This window comes from Mycotypha africana (genome assembly GCF_025528875.1).
Source record: "Mycotypha africana strain NRRL 2978 chromosome Unknown BDF20scaffold_7, whole genome shotgun sequence".
NCBI classification, from domain to species: domain Eukaryota; kingdom Fungi; phylum Mucoromycota; class Mucoromycetes; order Mucorales; family Mycotyphaceae; genus Mycotypha; species Mycotypha africana.
Genome location: NW_026515731.1, coordinates 606,697 through 634,530, shown reverse-complemented (window position 1 = coordinate 634,530; position 27,834 = coordinate 606,697). Strand labels below are relative to the sequence as shown.

The following is a 27,834-nucleotide window of genomic DNA, read 5'->3' as shown; positions in this document are numbered from 1 at the left end:
AAGTAGAAAAACGCTATTGCTCATGGCGCGCTGGGACAATTATACTGACGCTCCCGGTATATTTTTGTATTTGTCAATTAAGCTTTCATCTTTAAAACGCCATAACCACACTTTCTTTGCTGATGCACCTGATGACGCTGCACTTGTTGGTGCTTTTTCTGTTGATGTTGCTACTTCTGATGGTTGTGCGATCTTTTTATGTAGAATGTTTTGTATTTGAAGTGGTAATAAAATCTTTCGCTTTAAATGGTGTTTAGAAACAAGTTGTGATTGATATTTGGGTATGTATTCATAGAGCTGTTGATTGGACATAGGTCCATGTTTAGCTAGAAGATGTTTAACGATTTTCTGTCCACTTGTCATTGTAACTGCTGAGGATCTTCTAGGAGATGCGTTGGAATAAAAGATAAAAAAAAAAGGTTGGGTTTTCACTATCGCTACAGCAGCCCCCTGCCCCGCCGAAAGTTATCGGGTCTTGAAATCTTTCACCCCCACTTTCAGGTTTTCCTGCAAATGAGGGTACCTTTTTGACAGGGCAAAAAAAAAAGAGAGATTTTTCTGGCATATTCCTTTCCTTAACTCTTTTTCTCTGATGTTCAAGCCTCTCATTCGTTCGAGTTTACCATTAGTAAAAGCAGTAGGTTCAAAAACCTCAAGAAGACAACTGAAACTTCTATTGGTAAGGCTTTCTATCTTCTGGATTAAGAGATACTCTCAGTCATTTAAACCGTGAGGCCTGTCAAAAAAAAAAACCAGAAAAACTGATCAAGCTGCAAACGTTCCAAATCAACAGTCTACACCTGCTGTCTGCCGCACAGCAACTGCCGCAACAAGTTTTTCTGTTGGGAAAAACATTCTGTGGAGCAGGAGTTATTCAACTGAAGCTGCGGAGGTGAGAACAATTCAGCCCTTTATGTTATTTGCACGATGATGATACTCACGAAATCAATCATACACAGGCTGCTGCCTCCAATACTGTTGATAACAAAGATGAACAAGAAGTCATTACTGGAACAGAGGAGGTTCATGAATTCAAAACAGAAACGAAACGCTTGTTAGATATCGTTGCCAATTCGCTTTATTCTGAAAAGGAGATATTTGTTCGTGAACTCATTTCAAACGCTGCAGATGCACTCGAAAAGCTTCGTCAAGTACAAAACGTTCAATCCGATATCAATACCGGAAAACCGCTTGAAATTCGAATTGAAGTCAATAAAGAAAAGAATCAGTTTATTATTCAGGATTTCGGCATAGGTATGACTCTCGATGAATTGAACGAGAATTTGGGTACCATTGCTAGTTCTGGATCAAAGAAATTTTTGGAAAAGATGAACGATAGCAATGATGATAGCAGCACCAAGGACAATATTATTGGACAATTTGGTGTTGGTTTTTACTCTACGGTAACTATCATTTTCAGTTTTCGATCACTCACGGTTGCATTGACAACTTACAGTGTTCGGTTCGCGAATAGTTTATGGTAGGAAGTAAGATCAAAGTCTATACCAAATCAGCCATACCTGGATCGAAGGGCTATTGTTGGACAACGGATGGTCAAGGATCTTATACTGTAGCTGAAGCGGATCATGTCTCTGTTGGCACAAAAATTGTCATTGAACTTCGTGATGATTGTAAATCATATGCGTCACAACTTGAAGTCGATTCTATCATCAAAAAATATTCAAAGTAAGTAAATACGTTCATTGGGTTTTTTGACCATAGTTAATCTGACCTCTATGCATTTCTATTTCAATGGAACCAAAGCTTCGTTGGTTTCCCTATCTACTTGAATGAACAAAAAGTGAACACCGTGGACGCTTTATGGACGAAAGATCGTAACAGTATAACTCCAGAGCAACACAAAGAATTCTATCGCTTCATCGCCAACGCTTGGGATGATCCTCAATTCACTTTACACTTCAAGACCGATTCACCCATTTCCATCTCTTCCATACTTTATGTCCCTGAAAGACATATGGAAGTTTTGGGCGAACCGATCAAACCCGGTGTTTCTCTTTACAGTAGGAAGGTCCTTATTCAGCCTAATTCGGCAGGCATTCTACCTCCTTATTTGAGATTTATCAAAGGCGTCGTTGACTCAGAAGATATTCCGCTCAACGTGTCCCGTGAATTACTGCAAGACAACATATTATCCCGTCTTCGACAAGTCATGGCGTCGAAAGCATTGAAGTGGCTCGATACAGAAGCGAAAAAGGACCCAAAAAAATATAATGAGTTTTTCATGGAGTTTGGCCAGTTTTTAAAAGAGGGCGCCTGTACAGATGCCATGCACAAACGCGAAATTAGCAAATTACTGCGTTTCGAAAGCTCCAAAACCAAAGCTAGCAGTACGGAAGATATGATATCTTTGGACGATTATGTGAACCGACGTAAAAACAAGGACCAAAAGCGTATTTATTATTTATTGACACCTAAGCGTAGATATGCTGAGGAAAGTCCCTACACGGAAATATTTACAAAGAAGGATATTGAAGTTTTGTATTTATATGAAACGGTGGATGAATTTGTGGTGAACCATTTGAAGACATTCCAGGACTATGATTTTGTAGCAGTCGATTCTCCCGAGGCAGCATCTGATCCTTTGTTAGTGAAGGCATCTTCAGAACAGCAAAATGATGATTTGTCAGACATTGATGCCAATGACTTGGCCCTTTGGATACAAAACAGTTTGGGCCCTAGCGTTGTAAAAGGTGTTAATGTATCTCGCAGATTGTCTAGCTTCCCTGCGGTTGTCTTGGAACATGAAAGCCCTGCTATGAAAAAAATGATGGAAATGATGCAAGGATCTGCACGAATGGATACTATGCCTCCGTCACCCACACGTTTAGAAATCAATCCTGATCATCCGGTGATGAAGGGTATCAATAAGCTTCGTCAAGATAATCCTGATTTGGCCAAAATGGTCGCTGAGCAGATTTATGATAATGCACTGTGTGCTGCTGGCGTTTTAGACGATCCACGATCTATGATAACTAGATTAAACAAGCTGCTAGAAATCACTGTAAACCAAGCTGCTGAGCAAGATAAAAAGGTCAAAGTGTGAAGCGACTAGACTCGTATAGTTCTTTGTCCAGTTTATTAATTTATTTGTGTCACAAGAACAAGCTTGATATTGTAAATATAACAATAAATAAAGAACAAACTTGTCTAAAACATTTATGTAAATGCCATAATGTCATAGTGAATTGTTTTAATTCTTGGAATATGCATAAGGTTGAACGGCAGCAACAGTTGGCATCCATCCACTTGAAAGGAAACCAAATACTGAAATCACCCTAGAGTCAACTCTTCAATAACAAATGCCCAATGATGATCAACATGGTGTTTATTGAGCAACTGTAATGCTCATAGGTTTTAGACCTTCATTTTCTTTTCGGGCCAGATCAAGTTTTCTCTTTGAAATTAAATCAGAGTCTCTTATTTATTCAAATAGAATACCATTGAGATTTTTTGAAAACAAATACTTGTTAACAAAGAAGCAATCTGGCTTTCAGTCCTTTCCTCAATTCATGGTATGTTTTAACGTCAAATTAATGTCTCGTCAATATTTTGTTTTCTAAACTCTAAACAACATGATGACATTTGTGAACAAAACTGATTTCCTGAACTTTTATAAGGATGAGTGATAAATTTGTTGAAAATGATCAAGAACTGGTTATGGCAACAATGATGATGGAAAAGATAAAGAAAATAGAATGTCAAACATAAATGCATTTTTGATGATGAGATGAAATATAAAGTAATATTGTTCTTATTTAGCAATAGCTGGTTCAGCTTCTTTCTTCTGTTGCTGCTCCTTCTTCTTTAATCTTTGCTTACGCTGCTTATCCAAATTAACCACATATTCATATCGTTCTTTTGTCAACTGTTGTTCACCAAAAGAGGCAGCGGCTAAACGAGCCAAATTCATACGCAGCATCAAATCCTCTTGGGTAGGTAATTCGGCGTTTTTTTGTTGTTGGCTTGCTTTGCGTTCATTAATGTAGGCCGCTTGAATATATTCGGATACATCTTCAGGAATTGCATACTCTTTGATATATTTAGCAGTATGAATGTACTTTCTAAACAAGTTCAAAGTGTCTTCTGGCAAAGACACCATATCTTCCATAGAAGGCAATGGATAAGTAGCTTCCAATGGTACAGTGCAGTGACTCGATAACATGGATTTGGTGGATGAAAGAGAGAGAACGTTAATATCTGTGTCGAAGCGATATTGACTGTAGGGGAATTCATAAGATAAGGTTTGGTGTTGAATCAGATCTTGAAGGGCTTGGAAGTTACGTACACCAGCATCGACGAGCTGACCTTCATCCAGCATAGTCTCATCCACAACTAACAGGGTACCATCGATAAGTTGCAATACACCCGCTTCCAGATTTTCATTGACGCTTTTGGGTGTGAATCTTGATTTGTTGAGACTGTCAATGGTCAAAGGCAAAGCAACAGAATGAACTGTGAGTTGAGATAAGAGTTCCAACAAGAATTTGGAGTAAGGATTGTGAAGGCTGAGGTGAGAGGAAGCTGATTTCTTTTCTTCATCATTTTTCATTTCATAAGCTGGAAAACCGCTGACATTGAGTGTGAGATTTCCGATCTTCAACTCGCCTGTCTTCACGCTACTATTGTATAACATAAACAATGGGGTTAATGGGTATAGGAGAGTAAAGACCATCTAGAGATTGACTTACATTCTTGAAACAAGTTGTAATAAGATAAATTCAGCTGCTAATAAATCTCCACCCACTGCATTAGAAATATATTGAACCAATGGGTCACGAATTTCAGCAGCTTGATGGTGTATATCATGATATTGTTCTGACTGAACGAGAGGATAGCTGATATGACCATCAAGATTTTGATAAGCGATAGCGTGAATGATAGGAACACGTTCAAATTGGTCTAAAATTGATTCAAATGCGTTCGTTTCCATCTCTTCTGCAGTTTGCTCCTGTTGTTCGCGATGCTTTACAATGTCTTGGCCACGAATACCAATGATTTCAACCAGTTGGCCTACTTTCAAAGATTCTCCTTGTTCATTATAAAATTTTACAATGCTTGACGTATGCTGTAGATTGGGCAAAGGGAATTTTTTAGCTATGACTGGATTAGAGGAGTTTTCACTGCTTTCCTGATTGATACGGAGTTGTTGCATTTGTTGATCCAAAGAGGACGAAGCACCAGTGTAGGCTTTTCTAGCCCATTGGTTCTCACCTGGAGGAGAGATACAATAAGTCAGGATACGATCTGAAAGAAATCCAGAGTCGAAGATCTGTTCATCTGACTGATAATTCAAAGTATAGGGGTTGAATAAGTAAAAATAGGTGAATGCCGTACAGAGAGAATAAAAATTCAATCTTACTACTGCTGCTGCATCAAAATCATCTGTGTACTTGTAGCAATGCAATCTTTTAACTCCATTCTTGTCTAGTTTATTATAAGCTGCAATATACATTTCCTGACCCAAACCAGTATCTTGTAGCATGCATCGAAAACGAACAAGACTATTTTGAGGAATCTTGTGAAATGGTGTGTCATTGACGGAAGTAATCTATCCAGATCAGTTGTTTTAAAGGTGAGAACGATTCTGATTCGATCAAAGACTCCATTGTAACATTTTCTTTTTCTTTTAAAGAGGTTGCGTACCTGTTGTCTATAACGATTTAGCATATCCAAAAAGGTAGAAGAAGGATCAAAATCAGCAGGTGAATTAGCTGAATTGTCGACGTACTCGCCTAAACGTATTGTTATTTATGAAAGCAGTCAGCCCAAGATCCGTTTGTCAGCCTTTCAATTAAAAGAGCTTACTGAACAATTCTTGAATATGGCTTAATGGTTCTTTGATCTGAGTCATTGGGTTGTAGATCGATGCGTTGATGGTTAAAAGGAAGAAGGAGCTTTTTTTACTGGAACCAGAGCGGGGAAAAGAGTGTAGAATAAATCAGCTTTGAAAAAAGTACGACACTGTAAGGTCTCCCTGACCCTGTGGCTTGATTTGTGGGCTATTTGAATTGCATTTGTTGTGTTCCTAGAATTTTGGTTTTCTCTTCCTCCTCTTCCATTTCTTTCTATATTCCCAGTGCCTTCTTTTTTTTTTGCTTTAAAAACTTTACCTTTATTTTGATACCATTTCTTCATATATCCCCGCTTTTTTACTGTTATGTATCAATCGAATTTCCATAATGGAAGTAGTAATGCAATCAACAGGAATATCAACATCAATAACTTCATGAGCTACACTAATGATAACACTTATAACGAAGATACAGATATTTATTATAATCATTTGGATGCAAGCAACAACAGTACAGAAGATCTCTACAGTGATAACAACAAAATATCCCTCACGGATGTGACAGTCGATGAATTACTCCACTTGTATAAGCATGATTCTGACTTATTGAAGCATTTACTTATTGCTAAAGCAGAAGAGGATAAAGTAAATTTCCTGTCGTTTGTTCAATGACTGTATGTAGTACAAGTAATTACTAAAACTTATTAACCACTCTATTTACATGTAGAAAAGAGCAGCAGAGGAGTTGAGAAAAGCAGAAGAAGCTAGATTACAAGCAAAATTCATTGACTTGCAACTGGATCAAAATCGAAGACGTTCGTCGTCTTTGTTCATCGATGATAGTAATAGCTCTATAGGTAGGATGAATACGTTGTATTATTTTGAAACTTGGTCTTACTTTCTGTACTGATTTGATTATCAACGGAAATCACAAGGTATGCCCTCTTCTGTAGCCGATGATTGGTTTATGAACAATAACAACAACAACAACAACAACAACAACAACAACAATAATAATAATAATAATGCGAATAATCAGCATCAAAATAATTATAGTTTGGATAACACCAGCAGTAGTAATTTACTCTCATTACCAGCATGCAATAACAGTTTAAATGATTTAACTGCTATGTCGTCGTCGCCTCTGTTGCATAAACAGCAAAGACAATCTTCACTCGAATCTACGACTGCTTATTCACCCTATACGTTGTTCGATATACCGTTTGCCGAATTGAACCTTTCTGGGCCTTCTTCGCCCGAGCCAACTACTACAACGAGCAGCCGCAACACGAACAGAAACAGCAACAACAGTTATACTTTATACAATACACCCTCTGCAACCATGTCCTCTTCTTCTTTACTCATGGTAGAAAAGATTAGACTAACAGATGACTCAGCCAGTTCAGCAGGTGATAATACGAGTCCTGCTCAAACAGCAAAAATTCCATCGACACCGGCACCGCCACCCATGATTATCAGCAGTAATATCCCAACCTTTACTACCTCTTTTCCGTCCACACAACAGCAATATCCAATGTTACCAACACAGCAGCCACCGCCTACCCCTCCGCTCAGTTACACGAACAATAACACTTATAAAAGCACGAGCAGTATGAACACCGTCAAGGGAACAGCTATGAATAGCAACAATGTACCTACTCATTTATTTCCGCATCCATTACCTCCCTCATCTTCATGTTCAAATCCCTTTTTATCTAGCACATCAGAGCCTTGTACACAATCTGCGTCGGCACAACAACAACAACAACAACAACAGAAATCTTCTTGCAAGCGTACTTTTTCTCGTACCCGATCTACTCGTAAACCTTCCATCAAAGTGTTGGCAAAGAAAAACCGATCATCCAGAATTTTGCCTGCAAGTAATGAAGAGATCAGCTATAGTCACTCAACGAACGATCATTATACTGAGAATGAATGTCTTGATAGGAGAGGAAAGGACAGTAGTACTGCAGAAATGAAAGAAGGGAGATCGAAAGGTCAAAGAAATAACGACACGCCACAGCAAAAGGAAAAGATATCTTTGGTCGCAGCGGCAGAGAAAAATAAGGAAAAAGGGAATGAAGCAATGATACCCAGCACAGCCAACGATAAAGGAACAGAAGAAGAAGCGAAAAGAAAGTCTAATAATGAGAGTGGTGCAAAGTCAACAAGTACAGTAGGAGGAGCACTCAATCATGACAGAGTCATAGAAGCCCTTCGTGCAAAATTGAAAAGATCCTCTGGCAGTGGTAGCCATATTCAGCAGTCAATTGACACAGACACGACATTAGACGCAGAATCACAGCAACAAAAAGCGCTCCTCAAGAAAAAACGAGAAGAAGAACAAGCAAAGGCATTCATGATGAGTATGTCGCCTTCGGGTATCTTATTGCTCGACTTGAAGAATCCAAAAAAAACGTTTCCCGTTCGACCGCACAGAAGGGCTCCTTCTGTTGTAAGAAAACCAAATTCGTTTGTTTCTGCTCATAAAGCTGCTTCTGTATCAAAATCAAATAATAGCCCTTCATAATCTATTTTCTTTCGTTGCTTTACAGTGAAAATGATGGAATGAAAAAAATTAAAGAAAGACATTCCCCTTTTTTTTTTTCAAACTCCTTTACCCGATCTGCTACAATTTGCCATGCATCGTTTAAGCTTTTAAAGTTCAGCTGACGATCAACGAATCAGCTAGATTTCGATGGGTAGTCACTCTTTTTTCTTTTAGTTTTCTGTTCCCGTATGTGTTCTAGTTTTCTATTTTTTTTTTTCTTTTTTTTTTGGAAATCTGATCGATTGCTGGATCACTCTACATCCATCAACATTATAAACCCATGGTTGAGACAAAGAAAAGACAAGCAGCTTCCGATCGCTCAGCCAAAAAACAAAAGCAACAACAGCCATCGGCCAATGATCAAAAAGACATTGAATTGACCCGACCTGAAGAGGAGAGCGCTACTGCTACGGTCATCGATCCCAACGATAAAAAAAGCAGCCATACCTCAGCAGACAGTATTTCGTATGATTTCGAATCCCTTGACTGCTGCGATAGAACAAAGAACGGCATTAAAGACATGGGCTTCACCAAGATGACCGAAGTCCAAGCTCGTACGATTCCCCCATTAATGGCTGGCCGTGATGTGCTAGGTGCTGCTAAAACTGGTTCTGGTAAAACTCTTGCCTTCCTTATTCCCGCCATTGAAATTCTCTATAAACTCAAGTTCAAACCTAGAAACGGCACGGGTGTCATTATTGTTTCTCCTACTCGTGAGTTAGCGCTACAAATCTTTGGTGTAGCAAAAGATGTATTGAAATACCATCAGCTCACCTTTGGTATTGTCATCGGTGGCGCTAATCGAAAGGCCGAGGCGGATAAATTAGTCAAAGGCGTTAATCTGATTGTCGCTACTCCGGGTCGATTATTGGATCATTTGCAGAATACACGAGGCTTTGTCTTTAAAAACTTGAAGGCTTTGATTATTGATGAAGCAGATCGTATTTTAGAAATTGGTTTTGAAGATGAAATGAGACAGATCGTCAAGATTTTGCCTTCGGAACGACAAACCATGTTATTTTCAGCGACTCAGACAACGAAAGTGACGGATTTGGCTCGTATTTCCTTGAAGAAAGGACCGCTCTATATCAATGTGCACGAGAATCGAGATACGTCGACAGCAGATGGACTGGAACAAGGATATGTAGTGTGCGATTCTGATAGACGATTTTTGTTACTGTTTACATTCTTGAGAAAGAATATGAAGAAGAAAGTGATTGTGTTCTTTTCCAGTTGTAATTCAGTCAAATACCATGCGGAATTGTTAAACTATATCGACGTCCCTGTTCTAGCTTTGCATGTAAGATTATTCGCTTTTCAAATGGAAACATGATGAGAGAAAAGTATAGGGTAACTCACTCATCACCAATCATAGGGTAAACAAAAACAACAAAAGCGTACGAACACTTTCTTTGAATACTGTAATGCGGAAAGAGGTATTCTTCTCTGTACCGATGTAGCTGCTAGAGGATTAGATATTCCTGCTGTTGATTGGATCGTGCAATTTGATCCACCAGATGACCCTAGAGATTATATTCACCGTGTGGGTCGTACAGCCCGTGCGGGTGGCCGCGGCAAGTCTTTATTGTTTTTATTACCCAGCGAATTAGGCTTTTTAAGATATCTCAAGCATGCCAAAGTCCCTCTGAATGAATACCAATTCCCCGCCAACAAAATTGCCAATGTACAAGGACAACTTGAAAAGCTCATTGAAAAAAATTATTACTTGAATCAATCCGCCAAAGACGGCTATCGATCTTATATTCAAGCCTACTCATCATTCAGTTTAAAAAAGATTTTTGATGTGCATCAATTAGATTTAGCAAAAGTAGCAAAGGCATTTGGGTTTGCAACACCACCCAAGGTAAACCTAGGCAATATCTTACAGAACAAACAAAAGAATAGGGATGAAGAAAGTGAAGATGATAAAGACGAACCACCAAAAAAGAAGAGCAAAAAGCATAAGAAATAAGTTTACCATTCTGTAAAAAAAAAAATATGTATATCCTTTAATAAATTAAGCATTTTCATTGGTCTAAATTTTATCATTGTTAAAAAGCTTAATCATCAATGTGAATTTTTGATTATTTTTTTTTTTTTGCATGTGAAAGGGCTTTTTTTTTTTTTTTTCTTATTTTTTTCCTTTCTATTCTTACAACACAACAGCTCCTATATTATTTATTTTCTCCTTTTTCTTATCCTATCCTTCACTTCCTTATTTATTTCTCACTATTTATTCGTTGCCGAAAAAGAACATGACTGCCAACGATTTTTCTTCATCAGCAACAGCTAATGTCGCTATCCCCCCACCGTTAACATCGTCCACATCGTCCTATAAAATACAGTGGAAATTTGCTCAAGCACTGAGTATTGTTCGCTCCATGGACTTTATGAAGGACAGCAATCTATCCCCCAATGTGACAGACAAATTGAAGTTTTATGGATTATATAAACAAGCATTAGAAGGGGACATTAACATACCGCGACCGTCTTCACGACAAGTGGTCGAATATGCCAAATGGTACTTTTTTTACCAAAAAATATAGCCTTTCGGTTAAAAGTGACACAAGCTTACATTTTTCTTGGTTTTATTACAATTTAGGAAATCATGGAGCTATATGAAAGGGATTGCACCAGTGGAAGCGCAAAGGCTGTATGTCGAAAATTTAATCCAATTTTTAACAGAATTTGTCCATCGATACCCGCAACATGAGCAAACCAACTTTTTAAGGGCATCCTTGTCTACGTTACAACAAGGGCAGCAGCAGAAGCAGCAGCAGCAGCAGCAGCAGCAGTATGATATCACTCGAGAGCAGCAGCCATTACAGACATTATCAGAGAATGAGCCAATGCAAGCAGGAGAAGGAGAGGAAGAAGAGGACTTTTTCCAAGATGCTTACGATCCCAGAGAGTTTGAATTACAGGAACATTTCTTGAATGATATTGAAGCAGATCAGATCATGATGGGTGAAAACAATGACCATAGGATACTCTCCCCACCGCCCATCATGTCCCATCATTCATTACATCATCAACGTGAACACCCACCTCCACCTCAGCAAAACTATTATTATCCCCTCACTCCTGTCACTTCGCCCTCCCATAGCAAAAATTCAGTGACAGGCCAATGGGTACTGAACCAGTTAAACCATCATCATCATCACAATCCAAGGCCCATTATGGATTTTCTAACCAACAACTACAATCAGCAAGACCTTCTATCTGAATCGGATACCCTGGATAAAGAGGTAGCGGCCATTACTCGACAGCAATACCCACAAACACAGTATCGACACCCGCATCAAGCCACGGCCGAAAATACGACAACTACGGCTACTCTAAATGGCAAAAAAAGAAATCATGCCTTTTCGCCGTCTTCTTCCCTCTCGTCATCCACAGTCAAAAAAAATCATGGAAATAGTATGCACACAACAGGCAATGAGAACAACAACAATAGAGCCTTGGAGATGTTGCAAACCGAAATTACTGCTTTAACAGAACAGATGGATCGACTACGACAAAACATGAAGAATGAACAAGAAGCGAACAAGATATCCTTCTTCTTACTGTCCTTTCAAAATTGGCGAAAGTTGTGCTGGCGCTTTATCAAAATATTGATAAAACACATGTTGGCCAACTCTGCCATTCTGCTGATTGTCTTTTACATTCTATGGAAGCGAAAATCGCCCATTGCCTATAGCATTCTGAATTATGTAAAACCTTTATTACACGACATGCTACGTAAACTGATAAGACACGTTGTCTTTTGGAAGGTGACAGTTTAGAAAATAAAAAGAAAAAAAAAAAAAAGGAAAAAAAGAAAAAGTTTTCCTTAGTGCCCCCAATTCAATTCTTTCTAATTTCTAATGTCGACTGGACTTTTTCATAAACATTCCTTATGTCACCATTAAAAAAATCCGTATGGCTGCTCTTGCTGGCTACGTTATTTGCAGCATGATGACAACGTTTGGTGTGTAAGCAATAGAATATCGTGATGAGAAAATGACCCGGGACAAATAAACCATAATGATGACAATGTAATTATCATTTACTTATCACAGGGCCTGACTTACTCACTTCTCCTCCTCCTCCTCCTCCTCCTCCTCCTCTCGCTCTTTTTCCTCTGACCCTAGAAGCATCTCCTATAATTGCATGCTATAGCCGCATTTAAATAAATGCGGAACGGAAGATGCATTCAATCACCACCATCTTTGCTCTATTCTTCTTTCTTTCTTCCATTTCGTTTTACTATTTATTTATCCTCTTTGCTTCTAGCATGTCTTTTGCTTCTTCTACATCATGCCCAGACTATGTGTCGTAAAGTGTATTTCTCACATACAAATAGAGTCGAAACACCTTTTTGTACTGAATGATACAACCCTCTTCTTTCCTTTAGATACTCTAAGGAGTTTCATGAACCTGGTAGTGGCGGTCTATTCAATTTGCCATTTCAGCGCCCCCTCGAATCCTGCAGAAAATTTACAAGCGCAGTGATAGAATCTGTCATCAGTAACATTACCTCTAAAGTACTTTTTGTCACACAATGCACATCACAGTAATAATGACAGATGTTGTACCCTATTAATGCAAACCTTTTTTTTTCTCTATTTGTGTGATCATCAACACATCATGACAGATCGATAATTTGGATTTGGGTCGATTGTTCACCAACAGCTTCCCCAATACATTAGACACTACGATATCTCAAACAGCATGTATTGTAGACAATAGTCATAGCTGTGTACCTTTAGCCTTTATCATTACGGGCGATATCAACGCCATGTGGCTGAGAGATTCTGCCAACCAAATACTACCCTATCTACCCTACGTTCATCAAGACATAAAGTTGAAGAAACTGTTTTTGGGCGCCATCTATATGCAAGCTCACTTTATTACCATGGATCCTTATGCCAATGCCTTTAACGGACCCAGTGATATGAATGCTCTATCCACATCCATCTTCAACAACTCGGCTGGTGATGATTTCAATAGGATGGAAAAAAGAGCAAGCGGCTTGAAGGAAGGAGGTAAAACCCAATTTTTGTTTGTAGGATAGCCCCCTACTGGTTCTCCAACTAATTTTTTTTAACGGATGGACGCCACAACCACGGATAACTACTAGTTTGGGAAAATAAGTGGGAGATCGACTCTTTGGCTTCCTTCATGAGTTTATCTTACCGTTACTGGAATCAAACAAAAGATAACTCCTTTGTCAGTGATACGGTTTGGGTAGATGCTGTAGAGATATTGTTGGACACTCTAAAAAAGGAACAACAACCTACATTTGAGCCGTCTTCAGGTAAGCACGTCGTGGTTTTTTGTTTGGTTTTTTTTTTTTTTTTTTTTCTGTCCTGCTTATACATTCCCTTGGGCATGTCTACCCTCTATCCTTCCTTTACAAAAATAAAAATGACAGGCAAAGTCATGGAGACGGATTACTTGTTTTTAAAAACATCGGACAGGCCTACAGAAACACAGTACAATGGGGGTCGTGGTCAACCTGTAAGATACACGGGTATGGTGAAAAGTCTATTCCGTCCCTCCGATGACGCTACCGTCTTTCCTTTTTTCATACCTGGCAATGCTATGCTTTCCGTGGAATTAGATCACTTGTCAACATTGCTATTATCGTCCTTTTCAGCCTCAGCATCAGAAAATAGGCAAGGAGAGAGGTTACAAAGATTGGCAGCAGAGTCAGCCAAAATGTCAACCGAAATCAGAGAGGCCATCTACAAATACGGAATGATCGATCATCCCATTTACGGGAAAATCTTTGCATGTAAAGAGTGGGGAGGGGGGCCGCTTTAGGACCTTAAAGAGGATATATATCCTCCGTACCTCATGTCTTGTCTAACTTGTTTGTTTTTTCCTCTTATAGACGAAGTGGATGGTTATGGCTCTTTCCTGATTATGGATGATGCAAACATACCGTCTTTATTGTCTCTTAGCTATCTTGGTTTCGTAGACCAGAGAGATCCCGTTTACCAAAATACAAGAAAGTTGGTTTTGTCAAAGGATAACCCTTATTATTTCGCTGGGCCCCGTGCTTCCGGAATAGGTGGACCCCATGTAAGTTTTCATCATAAAATGAAAAAAGAAAACATCAAAGCTGTTCTTTTTCCTCGCCTTCATGTTCATGTCACATTTTCTGTATTCTGACTGTCTTTGTTTCATCCTTCTTTTTTTTTTTTTTTTTTTTGACTGTATCATGACAGGTTGGACTGGAGTATGCATGGCCCATGTCACAGATAGTTAGGGTAGGCTCTCTTTTTTAAAAAGGGCCATGACAGCGAGATCATGATGAACTTAGCGCACCTATTTCTTTTACTTGAATATAGATGATCACCTCGGATGATGATCAAGAGATAATGGAGTCTCTGAATATTATCTTGAATTCTACAGACAACACAGGTCTTATTCATGAATCGATCCATGTGTTTGAAAAAGCAGGAGGTGATGACAATGTGGGCTATACTCGATCATGGTTTGCATGGGCCAACGGATTATTTGGCCAGGCTATATTGAAGATCATGTCAGAAAAACCACATCTACTTACCAAGAGCCAATAACAGCTTTTGTTACAGACGATCATTGTATTTTTACTTGTTTACGGTAGATAACCCAGTTTTTTAATCTTTCAACACAAGACAAGTAGTCAATAAAGAATCGCTGTTCCTATGTGAATGAGATTTCTTGAACCACTTTTCATGTGACTGAATAGAAAAGAAGCTACTTTCTGCAGGTTCTCTCACTCATCAAAAACTTGATACTGCAACAAGGCTCCCCACCTACGAAAAAGATAAGAAAGCCAAAGGGCCCTAAAAGGAATGAAGGTTTCAACATTAAAAAGTGGATGGATTGTCATAGGCTCTGATGGGTACTTTATTGAGAATAAGACCTTTGTTGTAGCTTCCAACGACACATGAACACGAGTTGTCTTTTTTTTTAATGGATGAAGAATGCTTTAAAGACGCACAGCAGCTAAATGGATCCACTTATTCCAGTTTTCCAGTAAACTTATTCTCCAGCTTCTCCCATGCCTTGTAATAATCATGCTGTACTTTTCCGCAAGTTTCCAAACCCCAATAAGTCAAAGAGAGCATAAAGCTTGTCTCAAACATGAATGCTTGGTTGTTATCTCCAACGTGGACTGGTTTCAAATCTGCATTAGAAGCTGCTTCGAAAACAGCAGCATCAGGTCCATGGGGTGTCATCACACTATGAAGTGAACCCCCGCCTGGCAAGAATCCATCTGATTTTCCATCATAATCTCCTGTGATCAAACCCATGAATTCAGACATACAGTTGCGGTGAAAGTAGGGTGGACGGAAGGTGTGTTCTTGTACAGCCCAACGAGGAGGGAAAATGACAAAGTCAGCTATTGCGACACCCGGTGTATCTGATTTCGCTGTCAAGACGGTGAAAATAGATGGATCCTGGATAAGATGTATCAAATGGAAGGGGGGAGGGAGGGAGTGGGTGAATGCTTAGTGAGGGTTTGTTTGTTTTTTTTTTTGATCTCAGTATATGAGCACTCACGATATGATCAAAAGAAACACTGTTGACAACACAAAAGTTGGCCAAATCATATTTATAAGGTGCATAGTTGCCGTGCCATGCTACGACATCGAAGGGTGTATGATTTTGTTTTGCACTGAATAAAACGCCATTGAACTTTGTGATGATTTCCCATTCTACATGATCTTCTTCTTCATAAGCTGCGATAGGTGTTGAGAAATCACGAGGGTTGGCCAGACCATTGGCACCGATAGGGCCTAAATCAGGCAGCTCAAAGTGGGCACCAAATACTTCTAATACATATCCTCTGGAAGCGCCTTCAGGCAGGCAAACTTGGTATCGAATCCCTCTTTGAATGACTGCAATTTCATTGGGTGCTACTTTCATTTTACCAAATTCTGTGATAATGTCCAATGTACCCTGTTGTGGCACTATCAATGATGTTGTGAATAACCACCTACTTGGCCCTCGGTCTTTGGGGATGTTTTAACTGGAGCTTTCTTGTAGCTCCATCACACACTTACCGATGAGAAAGTCTCCATCCGCATTATAGAATGCTTTTTTTTCCATATCTTTATTTCCAGTATAAATATGAACAGCGAGTCCGCTTCGACAAGCAGGATCACCCGCTCCAGCTAATGTTTTCAAACCCTGTACGAAATCCAGCTTCTCGCCCTCCTCTGGTAAACTAAAGGGACTCCAACGAATTTGAGTGGGTGTAATAAGTGCATCTTCACAGCCAAACTTGGAAGTGAACAATGGATTGACTGTCTCGTTTCGCTTGAAAGGTGCATGGACAACAGAAGGACGAATGCGATAAAGCCAACTAAAAAAAAAAAAAAAAAAAAAAAAAAAAAAAAAAAAGTTACAGTCTTTCAAACATCAACGTCCCCCTTTCCCTATCCTAGTGACCCATCACTATGGATATGTACCTTCTTTGATTATGTGTTCGAGGCACTGTAAATGCGGTACCTGATAATTGCTCTGCATAAAGGTGATAAGGGCATTTCTGAGGTGTGTTTTGACCTTTGGGGAGTGCATCTTTCAAAGCCTCTGATGAAAAGTGGTTTCCAAAACCTTGTTGATATGTATAATCGTCTTTAGCTACCATGGCTGGGTTCGTTTGAAGAAAAGAAATAGAAAAAAATAGGTTTGTTTTTTTTTTTTACTGCTGCATTAGAGCACGAACTGAAAAAGCTATTAAATACAGTGCAGGCGTGGGAAAATAACCTATCAAAATGTTTAATTCCTATTGACCGGTAGACAATTGATATATTTAGCTGTGCATGGAAATCGATAGGACCATTTATTATAAGAAGCGGCTGGTATGACGGACCACAAGAATAAGAAAAATCACAAAAAGCTTCAGAAAGCTTGAAATAAACCCAGTGTCTTATGAAATGCGCTTCTGCAGCACTGCTGAATGAAGCTCCTGCATGTCACAATAGAAAAAATAAATACATAACAGACGTTTATAGGATACTAAAAAGGATAAAAAAAGAAAAAAGGTAAATGGTATTCAACTACTTGGGGATGACGGCAATAAAGAACAATATGAATATGAGGTGGGATGTAGAAGAAAGGAGCATCAGTCTTTTTCAGCGGATTCCGGTAACCAATCTTGCGGCACAACACCTTCCTTACGCAGATATCTCACCATGATCTCAAACGTATCCTCATAGATGGTAAAATGGCCCAACGCCATCATTTGATCTGCCAATCCCGTGATGGTCTCTACTTTCTTACGTCTTGTTGCTTCTTCTTGTTCGCTTAGCTGTTGTGTGGCTGGTGCATGTTGTTTACCCTTATTCTTGTTTTTCTTATCCAACATCTTTTGTTTCCAAGCAGGTAATTTTTTTGGTAATGAATTAGCCAAGGATGTTAACGCTTCTTGTACACTTTGTCCTGGTTCTAGATATTCTACAAGGGCTCGGTAAACGTCCGTTTGAGATTGTGGTACAGTTGATAAACGTTCAGCTTCCTTTAAGGCTTCTTCTTTGACACGTTTTTCATGAGCAGCCTTTGCCTTGTTGATATCCTTTCGTGTGATACCCTGCATCCAATTATCGTGAAATGCTTGAGGATCCGCTTTATTCAAAATATAATTACCCTTCTCATCCAAATGTCCTTCTTCTAACTCTTGCTTCATGTTGAAAGCTGTAATTTTTGGCTCTTTCTTTTGTCCATTTTCGACATCGTCCTCATCACTGTCACCTTCCACTGAATCGCGGTCATAGGATTCAAATTCTTGCCCTTCTATTTCTTGATTCGGGTTGAGTTTGCCCTTTCCCTTCTCATTCGTCGGCTCTTCATCACCGCCACCGCTTCCAAACATGTCAAAGTCTTCATCGGCTTTTACTTTGGGCTCCGTGTCTTTCTCATCTTTTTTGTTTCCAGCATCACCTTCTTCGTCAGAGTCGCTATCATAGACTCCTCCACCGACTTCCTCATCGTCACTACCATAGACATCAAAATTGACAGCACCATGACGGGATTTTCGTTCTTCCAATTCATCTTCATGATGAAACTCAAAATCTGTCTCGTCATATTCGAAGCTTCTTGATGGTTTGGTGTCTTTGCTATCGAAACGGACGCGTTTGGAGGTCGAAGAACTGTCACTTATATCAAAGGCTCTTTTTCTTCCGGTCATTGTTCTTTCAGTATCCATGTGCAATTACGTTGAAAGAAAAGAAAAAAAAAAAAAAAAAAAAAATTGTACAAGACACACAGTCCAAAGAAAGACGCATGAATGAGCCCCCAAAAAAAGAGGGGAAGGCATCGTGATCCTAAAGTTACGCAAATGATTGGTTTAAGTCGAGTAAGCTTCCTTCTTTGTTATGAAGGGGGCGTTGAGGACACACTACTGATATCAATAATAAAATAACTGAGCTTTTCAAGTAGCTTCCTTTCTCTCTCTTCCTCCAAGTGGTGCCCTTTTTCCTCTGTCATAGACTAAAAATTTGCACTAAAATACAGGGAGATATATTCTAATTCCTTTATGACTATTCACGCCAAACACTATGCTGGACTCATCATTTATCGTATACCCAACAGAACCAAACATCATCACAACAGCAACAGTAAACCAGCAGGCATCGAATACTTACTGCTAAATGACTCTTTTTCTGCTAAAAAGCACTGGTTCTGTACGAAGGGCCAAATTATTGGTGACGAAGACGAACTCCAGTAAGTTTGACTTTTTTCTTATTATTCTCACATTTTGCAAAAGAATTCCATTCCCCTATTCATGCAGAGCTCTTTGTGTAAGTGGAAGCTTGTGTGCAAAAAGTCGTTCACTCACCCCATTTCTCTTTTGATGATGCAAAAAAACCAAAAAAAAAAAAAAAACCAGGTGTGCACTGCGTGAAACTCTTGAAAGTACTGGACTCAAAGCAACAGACTTGATGGTGGAAGATGGATTTGCTATTGAACTGAAATACTTGTCATCTAATACGTGAGCCCTTTTTTCACAGCCCTTTCAGTATCGTTATAGAATGATACCCCGCTTGATCTAATCCTTTCTTTCCGGCCCCTTCCTCTCTTTATCTAGTCCCAAAACTGTAAAGTACTTTTTAGCCCGCTTATCAAACCAGCATAATGGAAAAGTGATTTCAAACACGGAGGGACTTCAACTCCAATGGTATCCTCAGTTCCATGCATCGGAAAAGACCGTATTCAAAAGCATGCAAGATGCCATTCAAATGGCGCAAGACTTTATTCAAACTAAGCAGCAGCAGCAGCAGCAGCAGCAGCAGCAACGCCAAACGAGGATGAACCATGAACCAAGCTTAGACACTCTTTCCAACGTAAAGGACACGAGCGTAGACTCTCGACTTATTCATGAATGTACAAAAGACTTTAAACCAAGAGCGCGTAGCCATAGTCATCATCATTTAGGCTATAGTGTTTCCAACCATGATCATGGCCATTCTCCACCGTGGGCGACCGTCAGCAGCTTGTATAAGACGAGATTATGTGAAAAATTTGACAAAGAAGGAAGCTGCCCTTACAACATAAAATGTCACTTTGCCCATGGGGTCGGTGAGTTAAGAGGAAGAATACTACCTAGCAACGCAATGACAGATGGTCAAACAAAAGATCCATCTCTCCAACCAAAGGGTGAGTTACTTTATCCTCTCGATCAAGGTATACCCACGATCACAGAAGAGATGGCTTGCGACAACAAGAACAATGGTCATTCTTTATACAAAACAAAATTATGTGAAAAGTTTTTAAGAGACAATTTTTGTCAATACGGTCCAAAGTGTCATTTCGGTAAAGTCGTTCTTCTTCTTCATATATATATGTCTTGGGAACGTATCTTCCGACTGAGTATTATTACCTTATTGAATGATCACTTGTAGCTCATGGACATAAAGAATTGAGAATAACCAACGCTAGGTTGAAAGACAGAAAGAAAATAGCAGATATGAACGGCAATAATAGCCTGCGTACAAAAGCGAATGCGAATCCAATTCAATATAAGCAACAAGAAAAGCAGCAGCAGCAGCAGCAGCAGCAACAACAACAACAACAACAACAACAACAGTTATATTCAAGCCTTTATGAGGATGCCATCCATGCAGACACCGAATACACAATGGGTGACTTGACATGTGACGATAAGAAAAAAGCTAAAAAATTAAGGTCATTGAGTTTCTCAGCAGTGGGCACACCGCTTTTATCCGCAAGCGTATCAGCATTCGCATGTCCATTGAAGAGTGCCAAATCAAACCGGACAAAAAAAGGGGCATCCGATAGGATAAGGACAGCAGAGAAAATCAAAATGGAAGACAACATCGATGATACCCCTCAGCCGCCCGTACAAAAGCTTCGTAGACCAGATTTAAAAAATCACCAGCAAGCGGATGTTCGTCGTATGAGCAGCAATAAAAACAGTAGTAGTAGGCATAGCTCACACAAAGGCAAAGTAGTTCACACTTGCCTAGACGACGACAAAGACATGAATCCTCCTCCTCCATGGATGGAAATTGCCAAAGCCCCGGAAGACGACGCAGCACATCAAACACACTTTGCAGATAACCTCAGCGGCATGGTGGCTGCTGTACCAAAAACGGCTGTGAGCAATCACCCACCCATGATGAACCATCCTCATGTAGAGCAAATTATCTGTGGATTAAAAAAAAAATGCCTCAAAACAGATCAGCAAGACAATGTCAAAGCAAACCGCTGTAATAACAACAGCAGCGATATTCATAAAATAGTACCTCACGATGTAAAAGAATTCATAAAGATTGAGATGCGCAATGAATTATTGAAGAAAGAGTTACTCTTTATTATACTAACAGTTCTATTAGAAGGCGAAATGGACCAGCTTTCAAATATACTAGTCAACCTGAAAGTAAAGGAGCATCTTTTGAAAGCTGTAAGTTCGCTTAGCCAAAGTCCACAGTAAGGCTTTTCGGTAAAAACAACCTCTTTTAACATTTGTCTTGGATAGTTTGTAAAATCTACCACAGATCAGCTGTCCCTTTTGAACGCTTGGCAAGCTTATGTCAATGATCGAAATCGCTCATTAGTCAATAAGACGCTTTTGGTTCTTATTTATTGGTACGATTCAGAGTTGATTGAAGAAAAAGTATTTCTGAATTGGTATGATACGCTTGACAATCGCTCCGTATTGAAGAAGAAGAGCTGCAAATTTATTGAATGGCTGCATGAAAGTACTTTTGAAGAGGACGAGTAGACAACGTTTGGCATAGTATCCTATCATACGAACGTACTCTTTATCCGTAAATGAAGACTCGCACCATGTTAAATACTTTGGTAGCTTCACCTCTTTCAATTTAAGCAATAAAAAAGTGTGAATTCTCAGCAGCATAAGATTGCTTAGTGAGATCAATATGATTTTGGCTACAAGTCAATCGAAATTAAATCACCGATACAGGTAGCTGAGGATTTAACCCCTGGTGCTTTCCATTGAAAGAATGTGGAGGAAAAGGCGGGGAAAAAGTGTGTTATAGTGTAAAACATGGCCTTTCTTAGAGTTTTGGCTTGAAAATAAAGATATTTCTGTCTGATGATTTTAAAGAGAGGTATTCCAAATGACTACTTCATGCTGTCATCTGGAATGGACCATGAACCACACTGATTCATCCTTTTGTTGCACATATATTCCGCAACCAAACTGCAAAGTGTTACGGTTTCCGTGTCGCTTCAGTGACATGGCGACTCTCCTGTGTTCAAACTTGTCTAAATGCTTTTATTGTACATTGTGAGCACCCAACATGTGCCCCGTGTTGTTGTTGTTGCTGCCTCGAATTCTGTGGCCAATTTATACACACATTTTATAGATATACATGATAAAAGAAAAGGTGGACAATAGTCTACGTCGTTATAAAGATATCTTTCAAAGGCAATCGTTGATCTCTCTTTCCATTCTAAACTAAAAAGGCATTGATTTCTTTAACTTTGCCTCTTCTTTCATTTTGTCCTATGTGTTATACGTTATCATATCAGTAACCCATTCGGTTTTTTTTTCCTGCTGGCCGCTCTGTTTATATTTCCTGAAATGTTTACCTCTTTCCATGCTTGAATGGTCTTTGGCATATTCTCCATATTCTTTCTGATCGTCTCTTCTCTTTCTGCACGCATACGCTCATGCTTTTCTAATTTGTTGGGTTTATATCTTAATGGTTTATGTTCCTTGACAGCAGGCAATCCGATCGATTCAGGTTGGATGCCCTGTTGAATGCACGCTTTACGTAAATCGTTTTGACGACGTAATGACAGACGGCCCGGTCGCCAAAAGGCCTTTTCTTTATAGTGATTGTATACAAGTTGTGGTTTCACATCAGCTTCAGTAAGCTTTATACGACTGACTTTATCAAGTATTTTTTTGGAGAAGACACGATAGGTAGCCATTTTATTTTATTTTTGGTCAATATATCCGATAGTAAAAAGAAATGGAGATGATGAGTACCCCATTTTTTACTTCCCCTTGAAAAGTTAAAGAAACGGCCGAGCCGGAAAAATGATCACCACACAGTTCGACCCACTTCATTTTCAAAACAAAGTCAGTCTATATTACTTTCGTGTTGATTGAGGAAATACTTTTGTGATAAAGGACGATTTACGAGTTTCATCTACTAATACAACTGAGCTATATCAAGAAAGGAAAAGGCACGGTGTCCTACGCCTGATAATAAAAGTTTAAACGCATGGCCTAAACGCAGGAAGCGCATGGGAATGCGAGTGAAATACTTATGCTTGATAAATACTTTAGGCTGGCTAACTTCATTGCTTTCAATCGCTAGACACTAGCCAATGGAAAGATGGAAATGATTTACAAACATTGTCTTTAGGGATGAGGGTACCTTTCCATTGCACACGATAATAGCAATCACTTGAAATATGCTTACGAAATGATGAGCAGGAACGTTATGTTTTTGAAAACCTGTAGCAGGATCGTATAAACGCTCTAATAAGAGGGTATAGTCTATTTTTTTTTTTTTTATTTTTTTCATAATTTGTTCAGATATACATGAGCCATTCCAAAAGCAGAAAAATCCTTCCTCCGTTAGGATATTTGCCCAATGGATGACAATGGCATCCTCTAGTGCTCACCTACTTTGAATAGAAGAAGAATGTACTTTGTACGTCATTCGATAATCACACTTGAGTATCAGTATCGGCATAAACTATGTGCACTTCAAATAATAAATATCTCCTAACCAAAAATCATAGCATGTAAAACAAAAAATTGTCTTTTGGACTCTGGTGATAAAAAAACCTGCCATTTTGGTAAGGCACATAGTTTGATACAAAAAAGTGCTAAGCGTATCACAACGACTTGTTTTTAAGGAAAAACGAACGTTCATGCACCGCAAAATTGTAGCTGGTTTTCGCATTGTCATAGTGTAACACAAGCCAAGCAGCAGTAATAGGATACGGCTGAACAAATGAAACAACTTGTTACCTCTTCCATGTCAAGTCAGGTCAAAAAAGAAAAAAGAAAACAATGATGCGAAGGAGACAAGGTTCATATCAGTACGATGTATATGATAATGAATAGATCGAAAAACGCGATTTTCTATTTATCTGTTACAGGGAAAAAGAAACCGTTCTTTTTTCTATTTATTTGAATTTGTATTTTTGTTTGTTACGTTTTGTGCAATCGTCAATGGGCAATAATATAGAAATGGAAATGCATTAGATTGCTCAAACTATAACAAAAAGGGGAGCAAAAAAAGTGTTTGAGGGGAGGGTATCCATAAAGAAAAATAAAAACATTATACATGTCTACATCTGAACAAAAGTTTTGAAACTTCTACGTAAACTGAAGCTGTGCCGAGTGATAAGAAGCAGATCATTTTCTGATTGCGCCGTTTCATAACATTCTATCGACGATATTCAATGCTAAAAAGACAGTAAAGGTACAAAGTGGTACACAAAACACACCGTAACTCCAGAACAGCATACGTAGCATCTCTTCTTCAAAAATATTGTTTACTTGAGTGATTTGGACTAAATTGATAGCAGTGGGCGTGCAGCCTAACACGATCATCATGGTGATAAAGACAGGATCGCTTGCTAGCGTTGACCAAGCAGAACCATACAGGACAAACAAGATAACAGTAGGTAACACCAAAAATGGCATCAAAGCCATGCGAACTGCAATTGCAATAGCAACGGGTCTCTTCATCTCAGGTGAGGCCGGTTTTTGTGATTCAGAGATAGCGACCAGTTGAGCGCCCAAACAAGACAAGATCAAAGGGACGGCAGCTTTTCCGCACGACTCGATAGCTTTCGTAAAAGAAGGGTATAAGAAAGATTGCTTGTCATACAAAATAGGCTTCAATGGCGAAAGGCCAACGATCAAGGCTAAAGAGGCAGCGTAAAGTGGAGGTGACATAAAACCGTGGATTTTGCGAATAAGAATGCGGAGAAGACTCAGTTCGTGTTCTGGAACGTCCGGTTTGTTATTGTTGTTATTGTTGTTATTGTGATGGCCAGCAGCGTGATGCATGTTTGACTTTTGATGTAACAAACTTGTGCTTTCATCGGCTGCAACTGTAATTGTTACTGAACTGGGCTGTCTCGGTGGCAATCCATCACGGTGGACAAGATCGGATGAGAGATATTCCTCAGATGAAGCAGTGGATGAAGCACCCGAAGATGGATGATCAGGATGTTGGTTGAAAGATTGATACGTAGAGCTCAAGTGTTGTATTGGCTCTTCTTCATCATTACGTATAGTAAGTACATCATCATCATGGTGTCGCTGCAATAATTGATAGCCATAAGACCATCGAATCAAGTTACCAAAGATAGCAAAGAAGAGAGTGTAGGAAATGCCTCTATTGTGGATTGATCAAACGTAATTGAAGGTGAGATTTTCGTCATGGCGTTGTGTTCTTTTTTTTTTTTTTTTTTTGTTACAACCCTTCTTTTGTCCCACCCAACCCTATACTAAGTTTCCTTTTTCATCTTGTTTTGCGTACCTGGCAGCAATCGTCTCAGAGGTATCGTTAGGTCCCCAGCGAAGAATATCAACAGCTTCGGAAACAGCCAGACTTGAAATAACAGCAATAGGCAATGAATTGGAATTGGTAAACATAACACAGGCCATTACGAAGCGGCGATAAGCGGGACTCAGACCAGCTAGTCGCGAAACTGTTTGACTACTTATGTAATTTAAAATTGCATAGATCAGGTAGAAACAAGGGATAGGCCAGAACGCTAAGAGTTTTTCGAACGAGATGATGGAAGCGATATTGGAGAATAATAAGCAAGGCGTAAAAAAGATCATATTGAGTTTAGATAACCACTGTGACAGCAAATTCAGAAGAATTGATGGAAACGCGCATGTTTCTTTTCTGATCAGTTATGACTCTTTCAACACGACGGTAACAATTTTACTTATAAACTTCTACCTTTTGTTTATCATTGCTGAAATACCCGAGTTTAGCCAATATACAGCCAAAAGCAACAACCACCATCACTTGTAGGATTGCCTACTCATCAATTGGATTTTAGGCATAAAAACGATATGCATAAATTTTCATTTGAGCTTCAGCGTCTCTGTATTACCTGTACGGCGGATATAATGAGACCAAAATCAAACATATATATTCTCTGTTAATGTGTAAGGTGATAAAGACAAAATTTACTAAGTAGGAAAAAATAATGTACCAAAAAAAAAAAAAAAAAAAAAAAGATAGTAAAGAGGTTCTAAAAAAACCGAGGGCTTTTATATGAACTTTTTTGACAGACGAGCTCAGCTGCTTTTTGTTTGTTGTGTGTGCAGTGAAAAGGAAATCCAGCGAATCGCCAAATTTGGGCTGGTTTCATTCTGATCTCGCAATTTCAAAAGAACTTCTCCAAGTTTCTTTTCGTTCTCCTCTGTATAACACAAAGCCAAAAAAAAACCATTAAAAAAAAGTTTGAAATAGTTAGATGTACTTTTTTATTTTATGGGGAAATCACACTATGTATCAATTTGGAAAGGATAAACATTTAAGCAGACTTGAATAAAAGGAAGGCAATTTGGCCTTGATAGAAATAAATGAAGTGCTTGGATTCTGATAATGAAAACATCTTTTAGTGATCTGACTGTTTTTATACCCTTATTAAAGATAGATTTCCTTACCGTGAGTTACAAAACTACCAAAGTTTCTGCCAACAACGCAATGCCAAGTAGGACCTATTTTGTGAAGAGTTCAGTCACAAAAAAAAAAACGATTCGTCTTTGTTATTCGTCCTTATTTTTGTTCATCTCCATTTTGAAATGGCATTCTTACCATATTTACGATCAAATTCACGCTTAATGTGTGCCGCAATGTCCTTTTCAATATTATACTTTTCTAAGGCTTGTGTTGAGCATTCAATAGCTTCTTGTTGCATTTCTTCGCTCATATCAACGGCTTTAATAACTGCTTTGGGATCGGCCATCTTTTTTTTTTGGTTTTTTTTTCATGTAATATGAGAAGGAAATTGCTTAATTTGTTGTTCTATACTGTTGTCGCCTATCGAGCCATACATGTTGCTTTCTGTTTTACCTTGGTTATAAGTGTTGTCTTTACGGAATAAATTCAGGATTCAAAAGGGGAAAAACCAGAAACGAAAAGAAAAGAAGAGAAGGGGTGCTTTTTAAAATATTACTCAAGGAGAAGATAATATACTACAGCAGCGGGAGAGTAAATTAGGTCTTATTCTCAGTTCAGGCCAGGTACAACAATTCTATTCATGAAAGGCGCCGATATTTCGAGTATGCTAGCTTTCATTGGAGGACTTCATAAGGCCGTACGCAAAGAACTCTTTGCGCAACCATAAAGTCTCTAGCTTACCTTTTAGACAGATCCATCTTCCAAGTCGTGTATGTAATAATCTGCCCTTCAAAATTTTATTTGCAATTTATTGTTTGTTTAACGGACTCATCAGGCGCTGGATTCATCAGCGATATGTACGCAGAAAAGTTTTGATTACTCAGAACTCTTCGTTTTACAGATGGTTCAAGCTGCTGCTAAGCAATGACACGTTATCAAAACTTTTTTCACGGATCGATACCGTGGTATCATAGGCGTATGGCTCAGCACGAAGTAATTTGGTATCCGTTCGCTTTGCTACAAGGAAATTGACTCAATACTGCAGTACTTGTAAGGCGCTTACACTCTGGTAAGCCTTACCGTTGATCATACTTACCACTTGTTTAATACCAAGTGTGGGTACACACAAGGAGATACAGATATACATTAGTAGTATGAAGCGCTGATCTTGGTAATCTACTAATAGTATAGTTACTATATGTGTTCAATCAACTTAAAAACGGCTGATGTACTATAAAGAAGCGCAATAGCAAAGTTTTCAGACATGAACAATGAATGTATCAAAAGAAGCGATTATCGTGTCATATGTATGAAATCAATGGCATCTAACCATAAGCGACTTTTCTGGCAGTGTCTCTCGCACAAATTTGTACAGAATAACTCTA

At 38.9% G+C, this 27,834-nt stretch overlaps 12 protein-coding genes across 12 annotated transcripts; 7 read left to right on the top strand and 5 right to left on the bottom strand.

The window, feature by feature from the left end:
- Positions 1-540: 540 nt before the first annotated feature.
- Positions 541-3,240, top strand: BDF20DRAFT_877708 (Hsp90 protein-domain-containing protein). Its single transcript, XM_053081456.1, has 5 exons — positions 541-679; positions 794-892; positions 960-1,403; positions 1,475-1,686; positions 1,765-3,240. The coding sequence occupies exons 1-5, from the start codon at positions 593-595 to the stop codon at positions 3,062-3,064; spliced, it is 2,142 nt and encodes a 713-aa protein (XP_052934749.1). The 5' UTR covers positions 541-592; the 3' UTR covers positions 3,065-3,240.
- Positions 3,241-3,772: 532 nt separating this feature from the next.
- Positions 3,773-5,503, bottom strand: BDF20DRAFT_821941 (putative alanine racemase-domain-containing protein; the record flags this gene model as incomplete). Its single annotated transcript, XM_053077655.1, has 3 exons — positions 3,773-4,640; positions 4,710-5,302; positions 5,384-5,503. 3 exons carry the CDS (start codon positions 5,501-5,503, stop codon positions 3,773-3,775), a joined length of 1,581 nt encoding a protein of 526 aa, XP_052934748.1.
- A 516-nt stretch (positions 5,504-6,019) lies between these two features.
- Positions 6,020-6,578, top strand: BDF20DRAFT_596584 (uncharacterized protein). Its single transcript, XM_053075836.1, has one exon. The coding sequence runs from the start codon at positions 6,179-6,181 to the stop codon at positions 6,482-6,484; it is 306 nt and encodes a 101-aa protein (XP_052934747.1). The 5' UTR covers positions 6,020-6,178; the 3' UTR covers positions 6,485-6,578.
- BDF20DRAFT_596581 (uncharacterized protein) lies at positions 6,435-8,424 on the top strand. Its single transcript, XM_053075835.1, has 2 exons — positions 6,435-6,457; positions 6,540-8,424. Exon 2 carries the CDS (start codon positions 6,750-6,752, stop codon positions 8,340-8,342), a length of 1,593 nt encoding a protein of 530 aa, XP_052934746.1. The 5' UTR covers positions 6,435-6,457; positions 6,540-6,749; the 3' UTR covers positions 8,343-8,424.
- A 125-nt stretch (positions 8,425-8,549) lies between these two features.
- On the top strand, positions 8,550-10,406 carry BDF20DRAFT_877697 (ATP-dependent RNA helicase HAS1). Its single transcript, XM_053081455.1, has 2 exons — positions 8,550-9,663; positions 9,739-10,406. The coding sequence occupies exons 1-2, from the start codon at positions 8,644-8,646 to the stop codon at positions 10,333-10,335; spliced, it is 1,617 nt and encodes a 538-aa protein (XP_052934745.1). The 5' UTR covers positions 8,550-8,643; the 3' UTR covers positions 10,336-10,406.
- Positions 10,407-10,522: 116 nt separating this feature from the next.
- On the top strand, positions 10,523-12,188 carry BDF20DRAFT_877696 (acyl CoA binding protein-domain-containing protein). The gene is made up of 2 exons (XM_053081454.1): positions 10,523-10,884; positions 10,966-12,188. The coding sequence occupies exons 1-2, from the start codon at positions 10,619-10,621 to the stop codon at positions 12,146-12,148; spliced, it is 1,449 nt and encodes a 482-aa protein (XP_052934744.1). The 5' UTR covers positions 10,523-10,618; the 3' UTR covers positions 12,149-12,188.
- A 451-nt stretch (positions 12,189-12,639) lies between these two features.
- Positions 12,640-14,932, top strand: BDF20DRAFT_906690 (uncharacterized protein; the record flags this gene model as incomplete). The annotated part of the gene is made up of 8 exons (XM_053083299.1): positions 12,640-12,680; positions 12,760-12,889; positions 13,000-13,390; positions 13,486-13,662; positions 13,780-14,142; positions 14,242-14,432; positions 14,579-14,620; positions 14,702-14,932. The coding sequence occupies 8 exons, from the start codon at positions 12,640-12,642 to the stop codon at positions 14,930-14,932; spliced, it is 1,566 nt and encodes a 521-aa protein (XP_052934743.1).
- Positions 14,933-15,358: 426 nt separating this feature from the next.
- BDF20DRAFT_906676 (uncharacterized protein) lies at positions 15,359-16,992 on the bottom strand (the record flags this gene model as incomplete). The annotated part of the gene is made up of 4 exons (XM_053083298.1): positions 15,359-15,799; positions 15,903-16,312; positions 16,406-16,707; positions 16,814-16,992. The coding sequence occupies 4 exons, from the start codon at positions 16,990-16,992 to the stop codon at positions 15,359-15,361; spliced, it is 1,332 nt and encodes a 443-aa protein (XP_052934742.1).
- Positions 16,993-17,140: 148 nt separating this feature from the next.
- On the bottom strand, positions 17,141-19,011 carry BDF20DRAFT_596279 (uncharacterized protein). Its single transcript, XM_053075834.1, has 3 exons — positions 18,989-19,011; positions 18,076-18,846; positions 17,141-18,018 (listed from the first exon to the last, which is right to left on the bottom strand). Exons 2-3 carry the CDS (start codon positions 18,547-18,549, stop codon positions 17,470-17,472), a joined length of 1,023 nt encoding a protein of 340 aa, XP_052934741.1. The 5' UTR covers positions 18,550-18,846; positions 18,989-19,011; the 3' UTR covers positions 17,141-17,469.
- BDF20DRAFT_836679 (uncharacterized protein) lies at positions 18,880-21,588 on the top strand (the record flags this gene model as incomplete). The annotated part of the gene is made up of 5 exons (XM_053078976.1): positions 18,880-19,067; positions 19,234-19,335; positions 19,432-20,156; positions 20,246-21,267; positions 21,343-21,588. 5 exons carry the CDS (start codon positions 18,880-18,882, stop codon positions 21,586-21,588), a joined length of 2,283 nt encoding a protein of 760 aa, XP_052934740.1.
- Positions 21,589-22,287: 699 nt separating this feature from the next.
- On the bottom strand, positions 22,288-22,766 carry BDF20DRAFT_822026 (uncharacterized protein; the record flags this gene model as incomplete). The annotated part of the gene is made up of 2 exons (XM_053077660.1): positions 22,288-22,335; positions 22,422-22,766. The coding sequence occupies 2 exons, from the start codon at positions 22,764-22,766 to the stop codon at positions 22,288-22,290; spliced, it is 393 nt and encodes a 130-aa protein (XP_052934739.1).
- A 1,465-nt stretch (positions 22,767-24,231) lies between these two features.
- On the bottom strand, positions 24,232-26,984 carry BDF20DRAFT_976597 (dynein light chain 1, cytoplasmic; the record flags this gene model as incomplete). Its single annotated transcript, XM_053085079.1, has 7 exons — positions 26,645-26,984; positions 26,494-26,547; positions 25,969-25,979; positions 25,778-25,858; positions 25,346-25,671; positions 24,894-25,201; positions 24,232-24,806 (listed from the first exon to the last, which is right to left on the bottom strand). The coding sequence occupies exons 1-7, from the start codon at positions 26,793-26,795 to the stop codon at positions 24,232-24,234; spliced, it is 1,506 nt and encodes a 501-aa protein (XP_052934738.1). The 5' UTR covers positions 26,796-26,984.
- Between the last annotated feature and the right edge of the window lie 850 nt (positions 26,985-27,834).